The sequence below is a fragment of the Lissotriton helveticus genome, chromosome 12 (assembly GCF_964261635.1).
Source record: "Lissotriton helveticus chromosome 12, aLisHel1.1, whole genome shotgun sequence".
In the NCBI taxonomy this organism is placed as follows: domain Eukaryota; kingdom Metazoa; phylum Chordata; class Amphibia; order Caudata; family Salamandridae; genus Lissotriton; species Lissotriton helveticus.
In genome coordinates, this window is record NC_136073.1 from 139103041 (window position 1) to 139126387 (window position 23347).

A 23347-nucleotide genomic window follows, 5' to 3' on the forward strand; every position below is an offset into this window, starting at 1 on the left:
ATTGCTTTTAGTTAATTTACCTATTGCTTTTAGTTAATTTACACATTGCTTTTAGATACCTTTTTCAATCTACTATATTTTACACTTATTTTGAACACTTTACCTACATTCCTTTCAGTTTGCCATTTACGTGTGCACTCCAGAAACGGGTTCTTCGCAGTTCTAAAAATTCGCTTCCTTTTTATACGTCCAAAAATGTCGTAATGCGAAGGGGGTGTTAATGTAATACTATTGCTTCTTTAAAATGTAAGGTTCAAATGTTAAAAAATACATATTTTTAATTGCCTCACCAACAAGCTGCTGTGATGCGGAGTAATAGCAAGCTGGGCTAGTGTTAAATACGTGGAAACAATTACTCACTAAAATGTCATGTTCAAAGGTCCAAAAATACAGTTGCGCGCGCAACAGCACCAAATTAGATGCATCGCGCACAACAAATGTAAAAACATTGGTTTTAACATAACTTGACGTAAATGAGGCAGCTGTTGGTAATGGCAGGCTCGCCTGTCCCTGTTTTAAATTTATTAATACAATGTTTTAGGGAAATAGTTGAGCACTTTAAATTGCGGTAACAAACTTTATGCGAAAATGTCACGCTTTTACATAGTTTCTTTTTACATTATTTTTAAATCACGTTCAGTTTACCGACAAAAAATGATATCTGTAAATATGTTGTGTTTCTTAGCATGTACTTAGTATACGATGTCCACTTTCGATATTAATACATGTTTTTGCGTGCGCAATAGCACCAAATTAGATGCTTCATGCACAACAAAATGTTAAAACATTCGTTTTCACCTTAATTGACGTAAATGAGGCAGCTGTTGGTAATGGCCGGCTCGGCTGTCCCTGTTTTAAATTTAATAATACAATTTTTTACGCAAATAGTTAATTCCTTTCAATTGCGGTAACAAACTTTATGCGCAAATGTCACCCTTTTACATCGTTTAATTTTTCAATTTTGTAATCGCGTTCAGTTTCGCCCAAAAATTGATATCTGTAAATATGTTGTGTTTCTTAGCATGTACTTTGTATAGTATGTCCGCTTTCAATGTTAATACAGGTTGTTGCGCGCGCTACAAATTAAATGCGTCGGCGCACAACAAAATGTTAAAACATTCGTTTTCACCTTAATTGACGTAAATGAGGCAGCTGTTGGTAATGGCAGGCTCGCCTGTCCCTGTTTTAAATTAAATAATACAATGTATTAGGCAAATAGGTTAAAAATTTCAATTGCGCTAACAAACTTTATAAGGAAATGTGACGCTTTTACAAAGCTTCCTTTTACATTTATTTTTATCAGTCTGTTTACAGAAAAAATTATATCTATGTAAAATTATGTTCTGTTTCTTACCGTGTACTTTTTACAGAATTTTTGGGGTGCGTTCGCTATTTACGGGCGTAGATTTCTATGTTTTTATACAGACTACCTTAAACTGCTCTTATATAGTTAATATAGACTTTTACTACTTGCATTTAATTTCCCATCTTGCATTCAACACTCGTATTTTGTATAGTATGTCCACTTTTAACGTTAATGTCCACTTTCAAGGCTAATACAAGTTGTTGCGCGCGCAACAGTACCAAATTAGATGCATTGCGCACAACAAAATGTAAAAAAACATTTGTTTTCACCTTAACAGAAATGAGGCAGCTGTTGGTAATGGCAGGCTCGCCTGTCCCTTTTTTAAATTAAATAATACAATGTATTAGGCAAATAGTTTAAAAATTTCAATTGCGCTAACAAACTTTATAAGGAAATGTGACGCTTTACAAAGCTTCCTTTTAGATTTATTTTTATCAGTCTGTTTGCAGAAAAATGATTGATATCTATGTAAAAATATGTTCTGTTTCTTAGCGTGTACTTTTTACAGATAATTTTTGGGGTGCGTTCGCTATTTACGGGCGTAGATTTCTATGTTTTTATACAGACTACTTTAAGCTGCTCTTATATAGTTAATATAGACTTTTACTACTTGCTTTTACTATGCCATCTTGCATGCGACACTCTTATTTTGTATAGTATGTCCATTTTTAACGTTAATGTCCACTTTCAAGGCTAATCCAAATTGTTGCGCGCGCAACAGCACCAAATTAGATGCATCGCGCACAACAAAATGTTAAAAAATTCGTTTTCACCTTAATTGACGTAAATGAGGCAGCTGTTGGTAATGGCAGGTTTGCCTGTCCCTGTTTTAAATGAAATAATACAAGGTTTTATGGAAATAATTTAGCACTTTCAATTGCGGTAACAAACTTTTTGCAAAAAAATCACGCTTTTACATAGTTTAATTTTACATTTATTTTTAATCACTTTCAGTTTACAGTCAAAAAATTGATATCTGTAAATGTTGTTTCTTCGCATGTACTTTCTATTGTATGTCCACTTTCAATGTTAATACAAGTTCTTGCGCGCCCACCAAATTAGATGCATCGCGCACAACACCTTAATTGACGTAAATGAGGCAGCTGTTTGTAATGGCAGGCTCGTCTGTTCCTGTTTTAAATTGAATAATGTTTTAGGGAAATAGTTAAGCACTTTCAATTGCGGTAACAAACTTTATGCGAAAATGTCACGCTTTTACATAGTTGCATTTTACATTTTTTTACTCGCGTTCAGTTTACAGACAAAACATTGATATCTGTAAATGTTGTTTCTTAGCATGTACTTTGTATAGTATGTCCACTTTCAATGTTAATACAATTAGATGCATCGTCGCACAACAAAATGTTAAAACATTCGCTTTCACCTTAATTGACGTAAATGAGGCAGCTATTGGTAAGGGCAGGCTCGCCTGTCCCTGTTTTAAATTAAATAATACAATGTTTTAGGCAAATAGTTTAACAATTTCAATTGCCCTAATAAACTTTATAAGGAAATGTGACGCTTTTACAAAGTTTCCTTTTACATTTATTTTTATCAGGGTCAGTTTACAGACAAAATAATTGATACCTATGTAAAAATATGTTCTGTTTCTTGGCGTGTAGTTTTAACAGAATTTTTCGGGTGCGTTTGCTATTTACGTGCTTCGATTTCTATGTTTTTATACAAAATACTTTAAGCTGCTCTTATATAGTTAATATAGACTTTTAGTACTTGCCTTTACTTTGCCATCTTGCATGCAACACTCGTATTTTTTATAGTATGTCCACTTTTAAAGTTAATGTCCACTTTCAAGGCTACTACACGTTGTTGCGCGCGCAACAGCACCAAATTAGATGCATTGTGCACAACAAAATGTAAAAAACATTTGTTTTCACCTTAACCTAAATGAGGCAGCTGTTGGTAATGGCAGGCTCGCCTGTCCCTGTTTTAAATTAAATAATACAATCTTTTAGGGAAATAGTTTAACACTTTCAATTGCGGTAACAAACTTTATAAGGAAATGTGACTCTTTTAAAAAGCTTCCTTTTACATTTATTTTTATCAGGTTCAGTTTACAGACAAATTAATTAATATCTATGTAAAAGTATGTTGTCTTTCTTAGCGTGTAGTTTTCACAGATAATTTTTGGGGTGCGTTCGCTATTTACGTGCGTAAATTTCAATGTTTTTAGACAGACTACCTTAAGCTGCTCTTAGATAGTTAATATAAACTTTTACTACTTGCATTTACTTTGCCATCTTGGATGCGACACTCGTATTTTGTATAGTCTGTCCACTTTTAAGGTTAATTTTATTCATATCATTTATCCAGTCTTAACTATGCCTTCTTAAAGTAGCTTTCGTACTGAATTGTAAATGTTTTGTAATTCCCTCACCAACAAGCTACTGTGATGCAGAGTAATAGTATGCAGGGCTAGTGTAAAATACGTGTAAACAATTATTTACTGAACTGTAATATTGAAAGGTAACAAAATACATTTTGTTGCGCAAGCAACAGCACAAAATGTAATGCATCGCAGACAACATAATGTTACAAAAAGTCATTTTAATATAACTTGACGGAAATGAGGCACCTGTTGGTAATGCAACATCGCCTGTTTCTGTTAATTTAAGATGAGACCATTTTTTTAGGAAGTACTTTAGCTATTTCGTTAGCAAAGTATATTTCAGAATGTGGAGCATTTACATACCTATAGTCCAAAAATAGGCCATTTTTTAAATATAAGAAGTGAAACACATTAGCTGCTAAAGATCAAGGGCTTGGCTATTAGTGGCTTTTCGCAGTACACATTACAAATGTATTGCTTTATTTATTTTCAATCGTAATATTTTTCTAACACTCTTATTTACTTACACGGGGGAGAAAAAACGCCAGCCATTTCCTAAAACACCACCATCTACTATACATCTTTTACGTTGGTTAAGACAAAACGGTACGTTCATAATTTATAATGCTTGTGTATTTACTCTTATGCCTTCTTCCTTGTGTTACTTACTAAGTAAGGTAAGTCTGTACATATCATTTATCCAGTCTTAACTATGCCTTCTTAAAGTAGCTTTCGTACAGAATTGTAAATGTTTTGTAATTCCCTCACCAACAAGCTACTGTGATGCAGAGTAATAGTGTGCAGGGCTAGTGTAAAATACGTGTAAACAATTATTTACAGAACTGTAATATTGAAAGGTAACAAAATACATTTTGGTGCGCAAGCAACCGCACAAAATGTAATGCATCGCAGACAACATAATGTTACAAAAAGTCGTTTTAATATTACTTGACGTAAATGAGGCACCTGTTGGTAATGCAAGATTGCCTGTTTCTGTTAATTTAAGATGAGACCATTTTTTTAGAAAGTACTTTAGCTATTTCGTTAGCAAAGTATATTTCAGAATGTGGAGCATTTACATAGCTATAGTCCAAAAATAGTCACTTTTTTAATATAAGAAGTCAAACACATTAGCTGCTAAAGATGAAGAGCTTGGCTATTAGTGGCTTTTCGCAGTACACATTACAAATGTATTGCTTCATTTATTTTCACTCGTAATATTTTTCTAACACTCTTATTTACTTACACAGGGGAGAAAAAACACCAGCCATTTCCTAAAACACCACCATCTACTATACATCTTTTACGTTGGTTAAGACAAAAAGGTACGTTCATTATTTATAATGCCTGTGTATTTACTCTTATGCCTTCTTCCTTGTGTTATTTACTAAGTAAGGTAAGTCTGTACAATGCATCCTTTAATGCACCAATTGAAATACATGCTGTACACAACAAATGCTTTTTACAAACACTTCTACACACAAGCTCTTCACACGCCCTCTCCACACACGCCCTCTCCACACACGCCCTCTCCACACACGCCCTCTATACACACGCCCACGCCCTCTCCACACACGCCCTCTCCACACACGCCCTCTCCACACACGCCCTCTCCACACACGCCTTCTATACACACGCCCTCTATACAAACGCCCTCTATACACACGCGCCCTCTATACACACGCGCCCTCTATACACACACGCGCACTCCCTCTACACACGTGCGCTCCCTCTACACACGCGCGCGCCCTCTACACACACGCGCACCCTCTACACACGCGCGCCCTCTACACACACGCGCGCCCTCTACACACGCGCGCGCCCTCTACACACAAGCGTGCCCTCTACACACGCATGCGCCCTCTCCACACGCATGCGCCCTCTACACACGCATGCGCCCTCTACACACGCATGCACCCTCTACACACGCATGCGCCCTCTACACACGCATGCCCTCTTCACACACGCATGCCCTCTACACACACGCGCCCTCTACACACACGCGCCCTCTACACACACGCGCCCTCTACACACACGCGCCCTCTACACACACATGCACTCTACACACTATGTTTAAAACAAATTTAACATACACTATAGTACATACTGTACTACATTATTCTTACAAACTTACTGTAATACACTTTTCATTCACACGTATGCATTATTATAAATACTCTTTTAAAAACACTTTTATATACTTGCATTCTTTATTAACAGACACCTACTTTATTTAATGTCTCTTTGCCACATAGTCTGCATTACGCTCTCTGCATTACGCTCTCTGCATTACGCTCTCTGCATTACGCTCTCTGCATTACGCTCTCTGCATTACGCTCTCTGCATTACGCTCTCTGCATTATGCTCTCTGCATTACACTCCATGCACCGTGCAAACAGCACCATACATACTGGACAAAGCAGTCTATGTACGATGGTAAATGGAGATAACAGCCAGACACAACAGGACACGAGATAAGCGCCTAACAAGTGAATAAAAAAAAACACTCATTAAAAGCAGAGTCAAAATGGCTTACCTATAAGAAGCGAACAGCAGCATACATACCAGGCAAAGTAGTCCATGCACGACGGTGCCGTAAAAGAAGGCAGGAGCATAGTGCTGGGAGCAAGGTGCACACAGATTAAAATGCAAGGAGCGTAATGCAGACACCATAGTGCACAAAGCCCAATGTAGATAACTTAATGAAGAGCCTAGTGCAAAGACTGCAATGCATAGTCTCTTTGCCACATAGTCTCTTTGCCACATAGTCTCTTTGACACACAGTCTCTTTGCCACATAGTCTCTTTGCCACCTAGTCTCTTTGCCACGTAGTCTCTTTGCGACGTAGTCTCTTTGCCACATTGTCTCTTTGCCACGTTGTCTCTTTGCCACGTTGTCTCTTTGCCACATTGTCTCTTTGCCACGTTGTCTCTTTGCCACGTTGTCTCTTTGCCACGTTGTCTCTTTGCCACATGCTCTCTTTGCCACATGCTCTACGCTCGCGCACTCTACGCATGCACTCTCTAAAAATGCAGTCTCAACACATGCACTCTACACACTATGTTTAATAGAAATTTAACAGACACTATAGTACATACTGTACTACATTATTCTTACAAACTTACTGTAATACACTTTTCATTCACACTTATGCATTATTATAAATACTCTTTGAAAAACACTTTTATATACTTGCATTCTTTATTAACATACACCTACTTTATTTTATGTCTCTTTGCCACATAGTCTCTTTGCCACGTAGTCTCTTTGCCACATAGTCTCTTTGCCACATAGTCTCTTTGCCACTTAGTCTCTTTGCCACATAGTCTCTTTGCCACATAGTCTCTTTGCCACTTAGTCTCTTTGCCACGTAGTCTCTTTGCCACGTAGTCTCTTTGCCACGTAGTCTCTTTGCCACATGCTCTACGCACGCGCACTCTACGCATGCAGTCTCTAAAAATGCAGTCTCAACACATGCACTCTCTAAAAATGCAGACTCAACACATGCACTCTCTAAAAATGCAGTCTCAAACTTAACATACACTATAGTATATACTGTACTACATACTGTACTACATTATTCATACAAACTTACTGTAATACACTTTTCATTCACACTTATGCATTATGAAAAACACTTTTATATAATTGCTTTCTTTATTAACATACACCAACTTTTTTTATACAAAATGTAAACTCCTTCTTAATACTTTGTTTTGTTTTCATTCTTCCCTAGGTTGCCAATTCTTTCTTTAATATTGGACATTGGTAATCTTTGTGAAAAAATCAAGGTAAAAGTCTCTTTTTTTTATTTTTTTTTTAGCTACCTGTAAGTATCGAAATCGCTTAACAAATATCAGGAGAGTACATATATATCAAAAGTAAATATACATTTTATCATATATATATATATATATATATATGTCAGAAGAGGTTCCCACTCCTAGCTTTAGGAAACACAAAAGACTCGCACTCCAGGGTCCGTGTGTAAGTCGTTTATTGGCGACGCGTTTCGACCTAGCGGTCTTCTTCGATAGCTAACCAAGTAAATATTACAATCACCATTTTAAAGTGCACCAGGGGATCAGTGAACATAGACATAGGACCACATCCCAAAGTTCGAACTACAGGGCCTCTGTGGACTACAAATTATATAGAAGAAAGACTCATTTATGTCACCATTTCATGATGTCGTTTTCAGAAGGGAAATTAAATGTCTTACATGTAAACATATTTGCATAGTATCTATTACTTGTGTATTGCTAGATTGCATTATACATTTTGTTATTGTTTTAATTAACCAGTTTCATCAGATTAATTAAATGAGTAAATTAAATAAGCAAGTCAAATTAAATTAAATTCAACTTAACTAAATTAAACATACTGGCCCAGTGGCCAATCGCACATTTCAACATGTTGGATTTGATTCTCCTTAGATTTACACATCAATACCAAGTCAAATTAGTCACACAGTATATATATCATAAAATATAAATATGTAGAACATATAGCTACTGTAACAAGTTTCATTATATAAGCAATACATCAAAAGGTTACTACTTAAAAGGCAAAAAAGAAACCATTAGCCTAATATAGACAGTTCCCATTTACCATAAAATGTAAGTTCAATGCAAAAAAAGTGTAAATAACATATATATATATATATATATATATATATATATATATATATATATATATATCCTTGTATTGACAATTGTTTTTTACTATCAAACATTGCAAATTGATTGGAAAAAAACATCAAGGTCAAAGTACCAGTTTTCTTCATTTAAAAACCTGTAACTATAAAAAAAGAGTAGATATATATAACAATACAAACTAAGGGGCCGATTAGGATGGCGGTTTTTCCGCATCCTCCGGGCCGGCGGAAGTGTCCGCCGGCCTGGAGGATGCGGAAAAACCGCGGCGGAGACTCCAAAGACCCACCGCCAAATTAGGATGGCTGGTGAGTCTGGAATTCCGTCCGCCGCTTTTCCGCCGCTGTCGGCTTCCGACCGCGGCGGAAAAGCTATAACATGGCAGGCGGTGTCTATGAGACACCGTCCGTCATATTATGATGTTGGTGTAAATATGCTTTTCCACGGCGGCTTTTCCGCCATGGAAAAGCATACGGACATTCACTTTGGGGGCCCGTTGCGGGCCCCCTGGGTGAATGGGGGGTGCACATGGGGGGTACCTATGGTACCCCCCTGCATTTGCGTACACAAAGCAGCAGGCACCGTGCGGTGCCTGCCGCTTTGTGCATGTAAATGCAACACATGCATTTTTAACATTGCGGCGGGTGCAGCTTGAAGCTGCACCCGCCGCAATGTTAAAAATAGAGGATGTGACCGCCACCCTGGCGGTCACATCCTAATTGCCATGGAGGGACCGCCGCTGCCCATGCGGACGGTCCCTCCTACTCAGGGGTGGCGGACGGACGCAAGTCCGTCCGCCATCCTAATCGGCCCCTAAGTTTGATTATCTAAGTAGTACCTCTAAGCTTACTACTTAAAAGCCCAAAAAAAAACATTAACAATACAAAATTTGCCGACTTACATTTAGGTTTAGTTGCCTGCTAAACAACTGTCAAATATATATATATATATATATATATATATATATATATATATATATATATATATATATATATATATATATATATATATATATATATATAGATATATATATATATATCTATATATATCCTCGCAAATGTCCCCGTCACAGTATTACAAGCTGAACCTAATTTGAACTCGGGTGTTTTGATTTGCATGGATATGTATGTTATATCCATTTTTAAAAATAACGATTCATACTTTGTATTTGACTCACATAGTCGTGATCACACTGGAATGCCTCACCCAAATGGAACATGTATTACTATACAGTTCACATTTGAAAAACTTATAGAGTACATTACTAATCTAGCACATAGTCTAAAGAAAAAAAATAGTAATTGCGTACCATATGAAATAACTCCAATACAACTAAGTACAATTAAAAAACATTCACTTAGAAGAGCAATAGGCATTAATGAACAAAATAGGAATTCCGTAGCACACAAAGCACTTTATGTGCATTCTACTGAAGCATGTCCGAATTTTTTTACACAGGCATTTCAAACGCGTATAGAAACGGCAAAAAATATCATCCGGGAAGCTAAATCTAAAGCAAAGACAGTTTGTAATGTGAAAAAGCCGTTACCATCTTTAGATAATACTCCTAGTACTAGTATATATTGCAATACACTTTTAACTCCAACAACACCTAGGAATATGGCTAACACTAACAACAAGAACATAAGTACAACACAATATACTAGTACACCACAAGAGAGTACTTCTACTAACACATATGCAAGTATACTTAAGAAAACACTTCAGTGCAACACAGAAAGACAACATATTGATAACACAAACATAAATGTACAACAACCGACAACATCTAGTATTTTAAATACCAACACATATACAGGTAATTTTGATAATACATATAACACTATTACTGAAGGTAATGATATATTAGTAGCAGAAAGTCTAAACAATAGCACATTGTATAACAGGCAAACAGACACAAAAAATACTAACATAGATGCAAATATTTTATTAACTGCAACACCTAAGAATATGTCTAACACTAACAACAAGAACATAAGTACAACACAATATACTAGTACACCACAAGAGAGTACTTCTACTAACACATATGCAAGTATACTTAAGAAAACACTTCAGTGCAACACAGAAAGACAACATATTGATAGCACAAACATAAATGTACAACAGACAACTTCAACAAGTACTTTACATACCAACACATATACAGGTAATTTTGATCATACATATAACACTATTACTGAAGGTAATGATATCATAGTAGAAAGTATAAACAATAGCACATTGTACAACAGGCAAACAGACACAAATAGTACTAACATAGATGCACATATTTTAGTAAAAGCACAGGAAGAAATACATTTTGTAAATAACACACAAAAAAAGAAAACAAATACACATATTGCAAATTGGAATCAATATGCACATTCTATACCAAATAGTATATTTGCGATTCTAATGAACTACTGTAAACCAGCATATACTTGGGAAAGTGTAGATTTACATTGTATTATGAATCTCGGAGATGTTTTATACGGTACACAGACATAATATCGACTCCAAATTATCGTTTGGACATAATATCGACTCCAAAATATCGTTTGGAGAAAATATCGACAGGACAGAATATCGACAGCCAAAATTTCGTTTTTAAGGTAAGTGAAGTAATATCGTTTTTAAGGTAAGTGAAGTAATATCGTTTTTATTTTTAGGGTTCAGGGTCAGTTTTGGGTTTTTGGGTAAAGGGGTATTTTTAGGGTTCAGGGTCAGTTTTGGGTTTTTGGGTAAAGGGGTATTTTTAGGGTTCAGGGTCAGTTTTCAGTTTTTGGGTAAAGGGGTAGTTTTAGGGTTCAGGGTCAGTTTTCAGTTTTTGGGTAAAGGGGTATTTTTAGGGTTCAGGGTCAGTTTTCAGTTTTTGGGTAAAGGGGTATTTTTAGGGTTCAGGGTCAGTTTTCAGTTTTTGGGTAAAGGGGTATTTTTAGGGTTCAGGGTCAGTTTTCAGTTTTTGGGTATTATTTTATTATATTTTATTACTATATATATATGTTTAATAAATATGAAATAAAAAAATATTTATTTAACTTTCATTAATTATTTAGTTATTATAAGTTATTTTAAGTAATTTTAAGTATATTTTAGTAATTAATTATTAATATTAATTTAATTTAACACTGTTTTTAGTAAATACGATATTTTTTACAACTATATTTTTGTAAACGATATTTTGTACTCAATATTTTTGTACTTACCTGTTTGTACATACAAACTCGATATTTTTTCTGTAGATATTTTTTCCTCGATATTTTGGGTAGTCGATATTTTGGTAGTCGATATTCTTTCAGTGATCCGTTTTATACACAGAAGTGCACTCTGTTAATGAACAACATTGTATGCTACCCCAAAATTTACCTCATTACATCAATAGCAATGGCATAATATATTCACTTAAGTTAAAAAAATGCTTTATAGACGAGATGGCAACATCAGCACAAATTTTACATAGGAAATTTATTTCAACGTTAACTTCAACAATTACTTCACATACTGGGGTGATAATCTGTATAGGTAGATATACAATTTCTGTTTTTAAAACTATACATGCATACTTTATATTTGATTCACATAGCCAAAATGAAAAAGCAATACCTCATCCTAATGGAACATGTATTGCTATACCAATTGACTCTATTAATCTAATTATGGAATACATCATACAGTTAGCTGATACAGAAAACATAACAAATCCAACAAGTATAACTTTACAATTAACGACAGTTAAAATAAAGACAATTAGCAAAATATCACTACAAATAACACAACGAAACCATAGACTGGGAAAAGTTAAGTCTAGAAAAAACATATATGTCCATAACACACCGATATCTCTAAATGCATTGCCACATATTTCATCAACAAACTTACAAACTTACAAGTAGAAAGTACAATTCTAAACACACAAAGCAGCAATAGTCAAGCCAATAGACTGAATTTAACAACACCAAGCAATTTGGCTTCACACATAGCTATTAGCAATACTGATATAAGAAACACATTCAGACCCGATGCGGAACAACAAAGTCATAGAAGTACAATACAAGTTCGAGGAAATATCAGTAATAGAAAAAGGAAACATACACAAAGCAGAGGAAATGCACTAAATAATACTAGTCAGATTAGAGTTCAAACAACAAATGACATAATTAATATCTTTCATGCAGAAATAAAATATGGCCCTGAGTACACTTGCACTATTTGCAATCAACTATGGCATAAGCAAAGTCTACAAAAAACACACAATTCATAGAATGTAACATTAGCAAACACATAACAGATGAGATATGCCAAACATGTTACACTTATATTTGTAAAGACAAAATACCACCTTGTTCAGTTTATAATGGGAATACATTTCCAGATATCCCAGCAGCCTTACGCTTACATAACTTAGAAGAAAGATTAGTATCACCAAGAATACCTTTTTTACAAATTAGAACATTACCACGTGGATTTCAAAAGTCTCTAAGAGGTGCAGTAGTAAATGTACCTGCAGATGTTATGACAACTGTAACTGTTTTACCAAGGCAAATAAATGACAACATGACAATTCGAATAAAATTAAAAAGGAAATTAAGTTATAAATCTCTTACACATTTTGAAAATGTTAGACCAAACAAAGTAAAACGTGCAGCTTTTTATTTGGCAACTACTAGCAGTATGTTTCAAGAATATGGAATAACTGCTAACCCTGATTGGGATTACACACCCCAAAATATAGACCCTTGTAATGAGACTTCAGATACAATTAATACATCAGATTCCTCAGACAACATTGCAGCAGGGAATTTAGATACTATGTTAGATAATGAAACCATTACTACAGAAACAAATAATATTTTAAGTTTAGCACCTGCAGAATATAACACACCAAGAGGTTTGTATGAAGACAAAGATTCAGAATATTTAGCTTTCCCGACTATATTTTGCGGGAAACGAAGGCCAACTAATAAAGAAAGGCATGTACCAATACATTACAGTACAATTTGTCAAGCCGAAGTAAGAAGTAATGATCTAAGAGTAGCAAAGTCTGTAAGTAATCTTTTCTTTAAAGTAAAAGCATTGCACATTAAACAAATACAGAGCAAAATCTTTATCTCACTTAGAAAATACTTTAATAATGGGAACATAATAACTGCAAAAGACATAAAAGATAAATTAGACACCATTTTACAATATAATGAAGGTTACAAAATACTTAAAACAATACGTAGTTCACCACCATATTGGGAGCAATGCAAAAAAGACTTATTTGCTATGATTAGACAATTAGGATTACCACCTTTTTTTTTAACATTATCAGCTGCCGAAACTAAATGGTATCACTTAATTAACATTTTATTGAGAATAGAAAAAGACCAGAATGCACAAAAGAAGAATTTGAAAATATGTCATTGGAAACAAAATGCAAATTAATACAGCAAAATCCCATTACATGTGCAAGGCATTTTGACTTCCAAGTTAGGAAATTATTTAATTGCATGAAAGAAATCCAATTGGCAAAATTATTGATTACTTTTATAGAGTGGAATTCCAACAACGTGGATCACCACATATACATGCGATAATATGGATAGAAAATGCTCCACTATATGAAAGTTCTGATATCAATGAAGTCACTACTTTTATAAATCAGTATGTTACATGTGCAAAATCCCCAGATCCAGCTATAGAGTCGTTAATACCCCTACAAAGACACGGCCATACAAAAAACTGCCGTATAAAACATAAAAGAACATGCAAATATCATTATCCAAGATATCCTATGCCTGAAACTTTTATACTTGAACCAATAGAGCTAGACAAAACAGATAAAGAACTCTTACAACAAATTGAACTAATACATTTAACTATGAACACCCAAGATTTCCCAAAATATACTTTTGATCAATTTTTAGATTCAATGTAATTAGATGTAAAACAATATACTTTATGTATACAATCTATTATACAAAAAAATATGATTTTTCTAAAAAGGGCACCAGCTGAATGCTTTATTAATAACTACAATCCTATTATTTTGCAAGCATGGCAAGCAAATATAGATATCCAATACATCTTAGATGCATATGCATGTGCTGTATATGTTGTTTCATATATTAGTAAATCACAGCAAGGAATGAGCAAATAATTGCACAAGCTGCAAAAGAAGTACATCACAATCCAAGTATTAAAGAACAACTTAAGCATATAGGTTACACATTTTTAAACTGTACAGAAATAAGTGCACAAGAAGCAGTCTATCTTATACTTCAAATTCCTTTAAGGAAAAGTTCAAGATCTTTTGTATTTATTAATACAAGTCCTACAGAAAAGCGTACGTACTTATTAAAAGACATAGAAACAATACATTTGTTACCAGATGCATCTTTTAAAATACAATATGATAATATTATTGTAAAGTACAGCAAACGCCCTGAATCATTAGAAACATGTACATTAGCGGACTATGCATCTATATATAATGAAAAGAAGAAATGTAATAAAAAACAAGAAACAGGACATGACAATTTCCTTACTGAAAATAACTTTCATAGCTCAGATGAAGAAGAACTTGAGATTAATTTACAAGATCAAAAAGACTATGTACAAAGAAAAAAACAGAGAGTAATTCGCTCCTGCAGATTTAACCCCAAAAATGATTCTGAAAATTACTATAGAGAATTGTTAATGCTTTATTACCCATGGCGAGAAGAAAAAAAAATCATTAATAATAAGACAAATTATTATGAGCGATATCTACAGCTTAAAGACACAGTTGACTATAATCATAATAAGTATAATAAGCATATTAAACCAATAACACCTAATAGCAATGAAAATGATATATTAGATCCATTCCTTATACCAATAGATGTAGAAACAGATGACAACATAGCCTCTGAAGTACAAGATAATGAACAGCCATTATATGACCCCTCATTTGATTTAGGCATTAGAAGTACAACTATAGAAGAAGCACTAACAAATAATATAATGCCAGATGAACAATATAACAGCATGATGCAAAATCTTACAGCAGAACAACTTAACTTTATATATCATCACTTGCATTGGGTGAAAACAAAAGAAATACCCTGCTACACATTTTGTACAGGCGGAGCAGGAGTAGGCAAAAGCTTCCTTATTACAGCACTTTACCAAACATTAATACGTTACTACAATACAAAAGCAGGGGAAAATCCAGATAACATATATGTATTGCTTACAGCTCCAACAGGCAAAGCAGCACATAACATTCATGGCAAGACGCTACATAGTACCTTTAAAATACCTGTTTCACAAACACTAACTCATAAACAGCTAACTCATGAGAATAGGAGTACATTACAGAGTCAGCTAATGCATCTTAAATTGCTAATCATTGATGAAATTTCAATGGTTGGGGCTAATTTATTCAATTTCATACATAATAGATTACAAGAAATAAAAATGTCTAATCTCCCTTTTGGCGGAATATCCATTTTAGCTATTGGAGATTTTTACCAATTAAAACCAGTATTTGACACATACATATTTCAAAATCCAAACCATTCATACAGGCCAGTAAGTACCAATTTATGGCAGACACATTTTAAGTTATTTGAGTTAACGAAAATAATGAGACAACTAAATGACTTGCCATTTGCTGAACTACTAAACAGATTAAGAGAAGGGAAACAAACTAATGAAGACATAATACAGATACAAACACGAGAATTAGAACCCCTTGAAAACATTATAAAAACTATTCCTTATATTATGGGGACTAACAATGAGGTTAATAATATTAATAGTGCAGTTTTATTGGAACATATAACACAATACGCAGTTTACACAGCAACAGCGATAGATACAGTTGCAGCAGATCTAAGTGAAGTAGTAAAAAAAAAAATACTAGCACAGTTACCCACAGACACAACGAAAACAATGGGCTTGCCATTCATATTACATATTGGACTACAATTACGATATGATTTAACTAGCAATATAAATGTTAATGATGGATTAACAAATGGTGCAACAGGTATTGTGGAATTTGTAGAGGCTATTAATAACTGCCCACATGTAATATGGATTAATTTTGATCAAGAAACTGTTGGCAAATTAACAAGGCAAGAAAATAGACACATATATCACAGTAACATTAAGTCACATTGGACACCAATTCATGCTATAACACGGCATTTTCAATTTACACAGAAATATATAACAATTATACGCAAACAATTCCCATTGCGACAATCATCAGCACGTACTATACATAGGACACAAGGAGCAACTATTGAACCCCTTTACATCCACTTTAACAATAGCAAAGTACATCATTTGCATTATGTAGCTTTAAGCAGAGCAAAATCTTTACAGAACATATATATTAAAAACTTTCAGCAAGACAAAATAGTTGTACATCCAAAAGTACATGAAGAAATGACACGCTTGCGGACAAACATGCAATTGGAAATATCAGTACCACAATTAGAAAAGTATAGCCAACAGTGTAATATTATTGTGCACAACATACGGTCCTTGCAAAAAAATTACACTGCTATGAAAGCTGACTCAAATATCATGCATAGTGATATTATATGCCTCACTGAAATAAACACAACTAGAAAAGCAGATACCAATAATTTCTTGATAGAACAATATCATCTGCTCATATTTGATAAATTTAACAATCAGCAAACAAAACATGGAATAGCCATTTATTACAGAAAAAGTATTTTCTTACTGCCAATATATGAAACACAACACGAAATTGACATTTTATATTTTACTCTGCATCTTAATGATTGCGACTACTTATTTGTTATACTATACAAGCCACCACATGTACGTCTACAGACACTATTACAAGTGTTAACTTCAATAATAAACTTTTATCCAGATTATAAATATGTGATCATGGGAGACTTCAACATAGATTTAACACAAGTGTCGCTAAACGCAGCATTACTATTAGAATATATGATAGAACAATTTCAATGTCAACAAAAAATACAAGAATACACAACAAACTACAATTCAACACTAGATCATATCTATAGTAATGTAGATTTAATGCACTATGGTATAATAGAATCATATTATAGTGATCACAAAGCATTATGGATAGCAGTTTAATATGCAAAATAAATTCCTTTAACATATGCTTTTCTTCCAGGTAATTACAAAATGGACAAAATGTATAAACGGAATGTGTACTAACATTTACTCTCATTTCAGATGATTTCCATACAAGAACTTAAGCAGACAAAACAGGAAGAAAGCAAACCATATCAAAAAGCTATCAGAGCTAACATAGTCAAATGTTCTACAAAAACGAACTATAAGAACGCAAAACAAGAAAGCAAAGTATTATATCATCTTGCTTTAGCTGATCAAAGTGCTTCAATTAAAGGGACATGCTATAATGAAGAATTGTACCAACAAACAAAAGAAGGACATGCAATTATAATTCGCAATTTTTTAACAAAAAACAATGTAGTAATTTTAACAAAGCAAACTAAGATATCAAGAATAACACCCTTAACTATTCCTATGGAAATTAAGCAAGAGGCAGAATATATACTGCAACCGCCTGCTCCACCAATTTTGCCAATAAACACTGTAAAAGAAGCGAACTTACGCACTTTAATGAGCATATCTGGAACAATATCGGAGGTACGTTCATTACTAAGTAAACATATGTCCACAAAAACTGTTAACACACAACATTCTTGCGCACACCCACTCACACACACCACACTCTTTCACACCCACCACTCTCTTTCATGCCCCACTCTCTTTCACCCCCAATATCTTTCACCCCCCAATATCTTTCCCCCAACACGCTCTTTCGCCCCCACACGCTCTTTCGCACCAACACGCTCTTTCGCCCCCACATGCTCTTTCGCCCCCACACGCTCTTTCACCCACACACGCTCTTTCGCCCCCACACGCTATTTCGACCACACACGCTCTTTCGACACCACACGCTCTTTCGACGCCACACCCTCTTTGGCCCCCCACATGCACATTCGCACCACACGCTCTTTCCCCCCACACGCTCTTTCGCCCCACACGCTCTTTCACCCCACACGCTCTTTTGCCCCACACGCTCTTTCCCCCCACACGCTCTTTCCCCCAACACGCTCTATCGCCCCACACGCTCTTTTGCCCCACACGCTCTTTCGCCCCCACACGCTCTTTGGCCCCCACACGCTCTCTGGCCCCCACACGCTCTTTGGCCCCCACACGCTCTTTCCCCCACACGCTCTTTCACCCCACACGCTCTTTCGTCCCACACCCTCTTTCGTTCCTGCATGCTCTTTCGCTCCCGCACGCTCTTTCGTCACCACACGCTCTTTCTTCCCCACACACACTCTATCACACTCACTCTTTAACAATTTCACACTCTTTCTCACTCTTTCACACTCTTTCACACTCTTTCACACTCTTTCACACTCTTTCACAATATTTCACACTCTTTCACAATCTTTCACACTCTTTCACACTCTTTCACACTTTCACTGTTTCACACTTTCACACTCTCACTGTTTCACACTTTCACTCTTTCACACTCTCACTGTTTCACACTTTCACACTCTCACTGTTTCACACTGTTTCACACGTTCACACTCTTTCACACTCGTTCACACTCGTTCACACTCTTTCACACACTTTCACACTCTTTCACACACTTTCACACTCTTTCACACACTTTCACACTCTTTCGCACTCTTTCGCACTCTTTCCCACTCTTTTGCACTCTTTCGCACTCTTTCACACTCTTTTGCACTCTTTCACACTCTTTCACACTCTTTCACACTCTTTCACACTCTTTCACTCTTTCACACTCACTCTTTCACACTTTCACTCTTTCACACTCTCACTGTTTCACACTCTTTTACACGTTCACACTCTATCACTCTTTCACGCTCTTTCACACTCTTACTCTTTCACACTTTCACTCTTTCACACTTTCACTCTTTCACACTCTCACTCTTTCACACTCTCACTGTTACACACTCTTTCACACGTTCACACTCTTTCACTCTTTCAAACTCTTTCAAACTCTTTCACACTCTTTCACACTCTTTCAGACTCTTTCACACTCTTTCACACTCTTTATCACTCTTTCTCACTCTTTGACACTCTTTCACACTCTTTCACATGCTTTCACACTCTTTCACACTCTTTCACACTCATTCACACTCTCTCACACTCATTCACACATTCACACTCTTTCACTCTTTCACACTCTTTCACACTCTTTCACACTCTTTCACACTCTTTCACACTCTTTCTCACTCTCACTCTTTCACACTCTTTCACACTCTTTCACACTCATTCACTCTTTCACACTCTTTCACACTCTCACTGTTTCACACTCTTGTGCACTTTCACACTCTTTCACACTTTCACACTCTTTCACATGTTCACACTCTTTCACACTCTTTCACACTCTCACTCTTTCACACTTTCACTCTTTCAAACTCTCACTGTTTCACACTCTTTCACACGTTCACACGTTCACACTCTTTCACTCTTTCACACTTTCACTCTTTCACACTCTCACTGTTTCACACTGTTTCACACTGTTTCACACTCCTTCACACTCTTTCACACTCTTTCTCACTCTTTCACACTTTTTCACACTTTTTCACACTCTTTCGCACTCTTTCACACTCTTTCACACTTTCACTGTTTCACACTTTCACACTCTCACTGTTTCACACTTTCACTCTTTCACACTCTCACTGTTTCACACTTTCACACTCTTTCACTCTTTCACACTTTCACTCTTTCACTCTTACACACTCTCACTGTTTCACACTCTTTCACACATTCACACTCTTTCACTCATTCACACTCTTTCACTCTCTTTAACACTCTTTCACACTCTTTCACACACTTTCACACTCTTTCACTCTCTTTCACTGTCTTTCACACTCTTTAACACTTTCACTTTCACTCTTTCACTCTTTCACACGTTCACACTCTTTCACACTCTTTCACACGTTCACACTCTTTCACACTTTCACACTATTTCACACTTTCACACTCTTTCACACTCTTTCACACTTTCACTCTTTCACAGTCTCACTGTTTCACACTCTTTCACACGTTCACACTCTTTCACTCTTTCACACTCTTTTACTCTTTCACACTCTTTCACACTCTTTCGCGACCACACTCTTTCGCACCCACACTGTTTGACACACACACTCTGCTATTTCTAAATTTCATATTTTATTTACTTACAAAAACATACTCTCAACAATACACCATCTAAAAAATAAAAAACACAGGATACAAATATTTTTCTTTATCTTACAGGAAGAAGAAACAAAAACTGTCTTTATCGCAGGGCAAGAAACGAAACTGAAATCAATAACAGTTCACGATACAACAGACTCTGTAAAAATAACACTTTGGAGAGATGCGGCAGACTTTACAGTTGAAATTGGATCATACATTAAAATGACTCACCTGAATGTCCACGAATTCAACAGCAAGAAGATATTAAATACAACACGGAATACACAATTTCAAGTAAGTACAAGTACAAAATATTATTTGTGACTCGCTCTAATAGTCAGTCTCTAATACTTACTCTATTAAAGAGTTTCTACTAGTCTACACACTCTAATAATAACTCTACTATCTACTACTCACTATCTACAACTCAACTACTCATTCAAATACTGACTACTACAATACTAACTAATACTCAACTACTCTACTACTAACTCCACTACTTACTCTTTACTACTTACTGTTTGTTACTAACATTTTACTACTCTTACTTTACAAACACTTTACAACTCACACTTTCATACTCACACTTTACTGCTCACACTGTACTACTCACACTTTAATATTCCCTCTCTAAAACTCAATACACTACTCCCTCTAGTACTCTACTACGTACTTAACAAAGCTCTAGTAATAATACTCACAAAATGAGTCAAACTCTACTACTTATTCTATTAAGGTTAGACTGCTCTCTACTCACACTCTACTAATAACTCAACTATCTGGTAATCACTATTTACAACTATAAATTTAGACTACTTCTTCTACTACTCCCTACTACTATACTCAGTAATACTCACTCCAACTCACTCCACTACTTTCATGTTTACTACTCAATATTTACTACACACTAAGTACTCAAACTTACAACTCACAGTTTTAATACTCACTCTCTAAAGAACTCTACTACTCCCTCTACGACTCTACAACTTACAAAATTCCCCACATCACTCTATTACTCACTCTACTAATAACTCAACTCCTCTACTACGCGCTCTCTAATAACTCTACTACGCACTCTCTAACAAAAAAAGCTGTTCAACTACATCTATTAAATATATTTACTTTTTAATAACATTGTGTTAGGTCATATGTAAACAGTAGATTTAGTAAAAGATGTTTAGTCTCATCTATGCTATCTCTATAACATTCTCCAGTTATTAACATGTTTTAACTCTGCATATAACAATAATTTTTCCATTTAGCTCAAAGAAGAAAATAAGTATTTATGAAAATTACTCAAGTAACACTTTTCTTTTTCCTTCACAGAAAATACAACCACCAAAAGAAAAAATGACTATAACAATACATGGACAGGATACTGCAAATCAAGAACTAAGTACTATAACAGTACAAATTGAAAATGCAGAACATTTGCAATCGGTTGAAATAAATAATTCTGTACTAATGGACTACTTCAACATCACAGCAGATATTGATGACTTTGCAGAAGCTCTCATTGAATACCTGCCAACAACAGTTAATGTCTTATTCCAAAATGGATACATCATTCAAATCCTTGAAGATTAAAAAATTGTACAATACGCGACATTCACAAAAAAAAAATGTAAAAATTATATTTGCTTTAATAATTTTTTTTAAACTTTATAACTTGTTATTTGTAACATATTTTCATTACTGTTTATAAAGTACATGATTAGAGATTAATCTACAATTTTATATATATATATATATATTTATATATATATATATATATATATATATATATATACATAAATATATATATAAAAGTAAAATTGAAACAACTCATGCGTACATAGTATTCTCATTCACAAAACATCAAACTTATTGCATTGCAAATGCAATACTTCTACGTATTACCAGTTAGAAACAACGCCTGTTTTACATTACGTAACTTCCGGTAAAGTGACCAACAATTATCAGATGTATTCTCTTATACTCTCTACTACTCCCTCTAGTATTTGGAAACATATCCATCATCTATCCTCCCATCGATCATTTCACTCATCCATCTCTCCATCCACTCTTCCACTCATCCATCCAACCATTTACACTTTCACCCAAGCTATCCTTTCACTCATCCATCCAACAATTTACACTTTCACCCATCCAGCCATCCTTTCACTTACTAATACATCCACCCAGTCACTCATCCGTCCACCCATTCAACCTTTCACTCATCCATCCATCCTTTCTTCCTGCTCTCCACCCTCCCTTTCACTCATGTATACATTCTTTGACTCATCCATCCATCATCCATCCATCTGTTCACCAAATACATCCTTTCACTAATCCATCCTCTCTTCCACCCATCAATCCATTCACTCATCCATCCAACTATGTACCCTTTCACCCAAGCTATCCTTTCACTCATCCATCCACTCTTCCACTCATCCATCCACTCTTCCACACATCCATCCATTCAATCCTCCATCCAACAATTTACACTTTCACCCATCCAGCCATCCTTTCACTTACTCATTCATCCACCCAGTCACTCAATTGTTCACCCATTCAACATTGCACACATCCATCCACGCATCCATCCTTCCTGCTCTACATCCTCCCTTTCATTCATGTATGCATTCTTTGACTAATCCATCTTTAGGTTCTTCTTTTCACTCATCCATGCACAAATTTGCCCATCCATTCTGCCAATAATTCATCCATGTTTTCACTCATCCATGTATCCATCCTCCA

The 23347-nt window shown here is 35.2% G+C and overlaps 1 protein-coding gene and 1 long non-coding RNA gene across 2 annotated transcripts; both read left to right on the top strand.

Moving 5' to 3' along the window:
* The first annotated feature begins 4962 nt into the window (after positions 1-4962).
* LOC144799434 (uncharacterized) lies at positions 4963-17919 on the top strand. Its single transcript, XR_013603817.1, has 3 exons — positions 4963-5038; positions 7450-7504; positions 17591-17919. It is a non-coding gene; the product is annotated as an uncharacterized LOC144799434 (long non-coding RNA).
* A 59-nt stretch (positions 17920-17978) lies between these two features.
* Positions 17979-22209, top strand: LOC144799548 (uncharacterized). Its single transcript, XM_078670915.1, has 3 exons — positions 17979-18028; positions 20687-20902; positions 21935-22209. Exons 1-3 carry the CDS (start codon positions 18002-18004, stop codon positions 22193-22195), a joined length of 504 nt encoding a protein of 167 aa, XP_078527041.1. The 5' UTR covers positions 17979-18001; the 3' UTR covers positions 22196-22209.
* The last annotated feature ends 1138 nt before the right edge of the window (positions 22210-23347 follow it).

What these genes read in the sequence shown, in the direction of transcription:
- LOC144799548 (XM_078670915.1), top strand. Translation starts at nt 18,002, where the DNA reads ATGAGCATATCTGGAACAATATCGGAG. An exon ending in TATCTGGAACAATATCGGAG is followed by an intron (nt 18,029 to 20,686) that starts GTACGTTCATTA and finishes TTTATCTTACAG; the next exon opens with GAAGAAGAAACAAAAACTGT. An exon ending in CACGGAATACACAATTTCAA is followed by an intron (nt 20,903 to 21,934) that starts GTAAGTACAAGT and finishes TTTCCTTCACAG; the next exon opens with AAAATACAACCACCAAAAGA.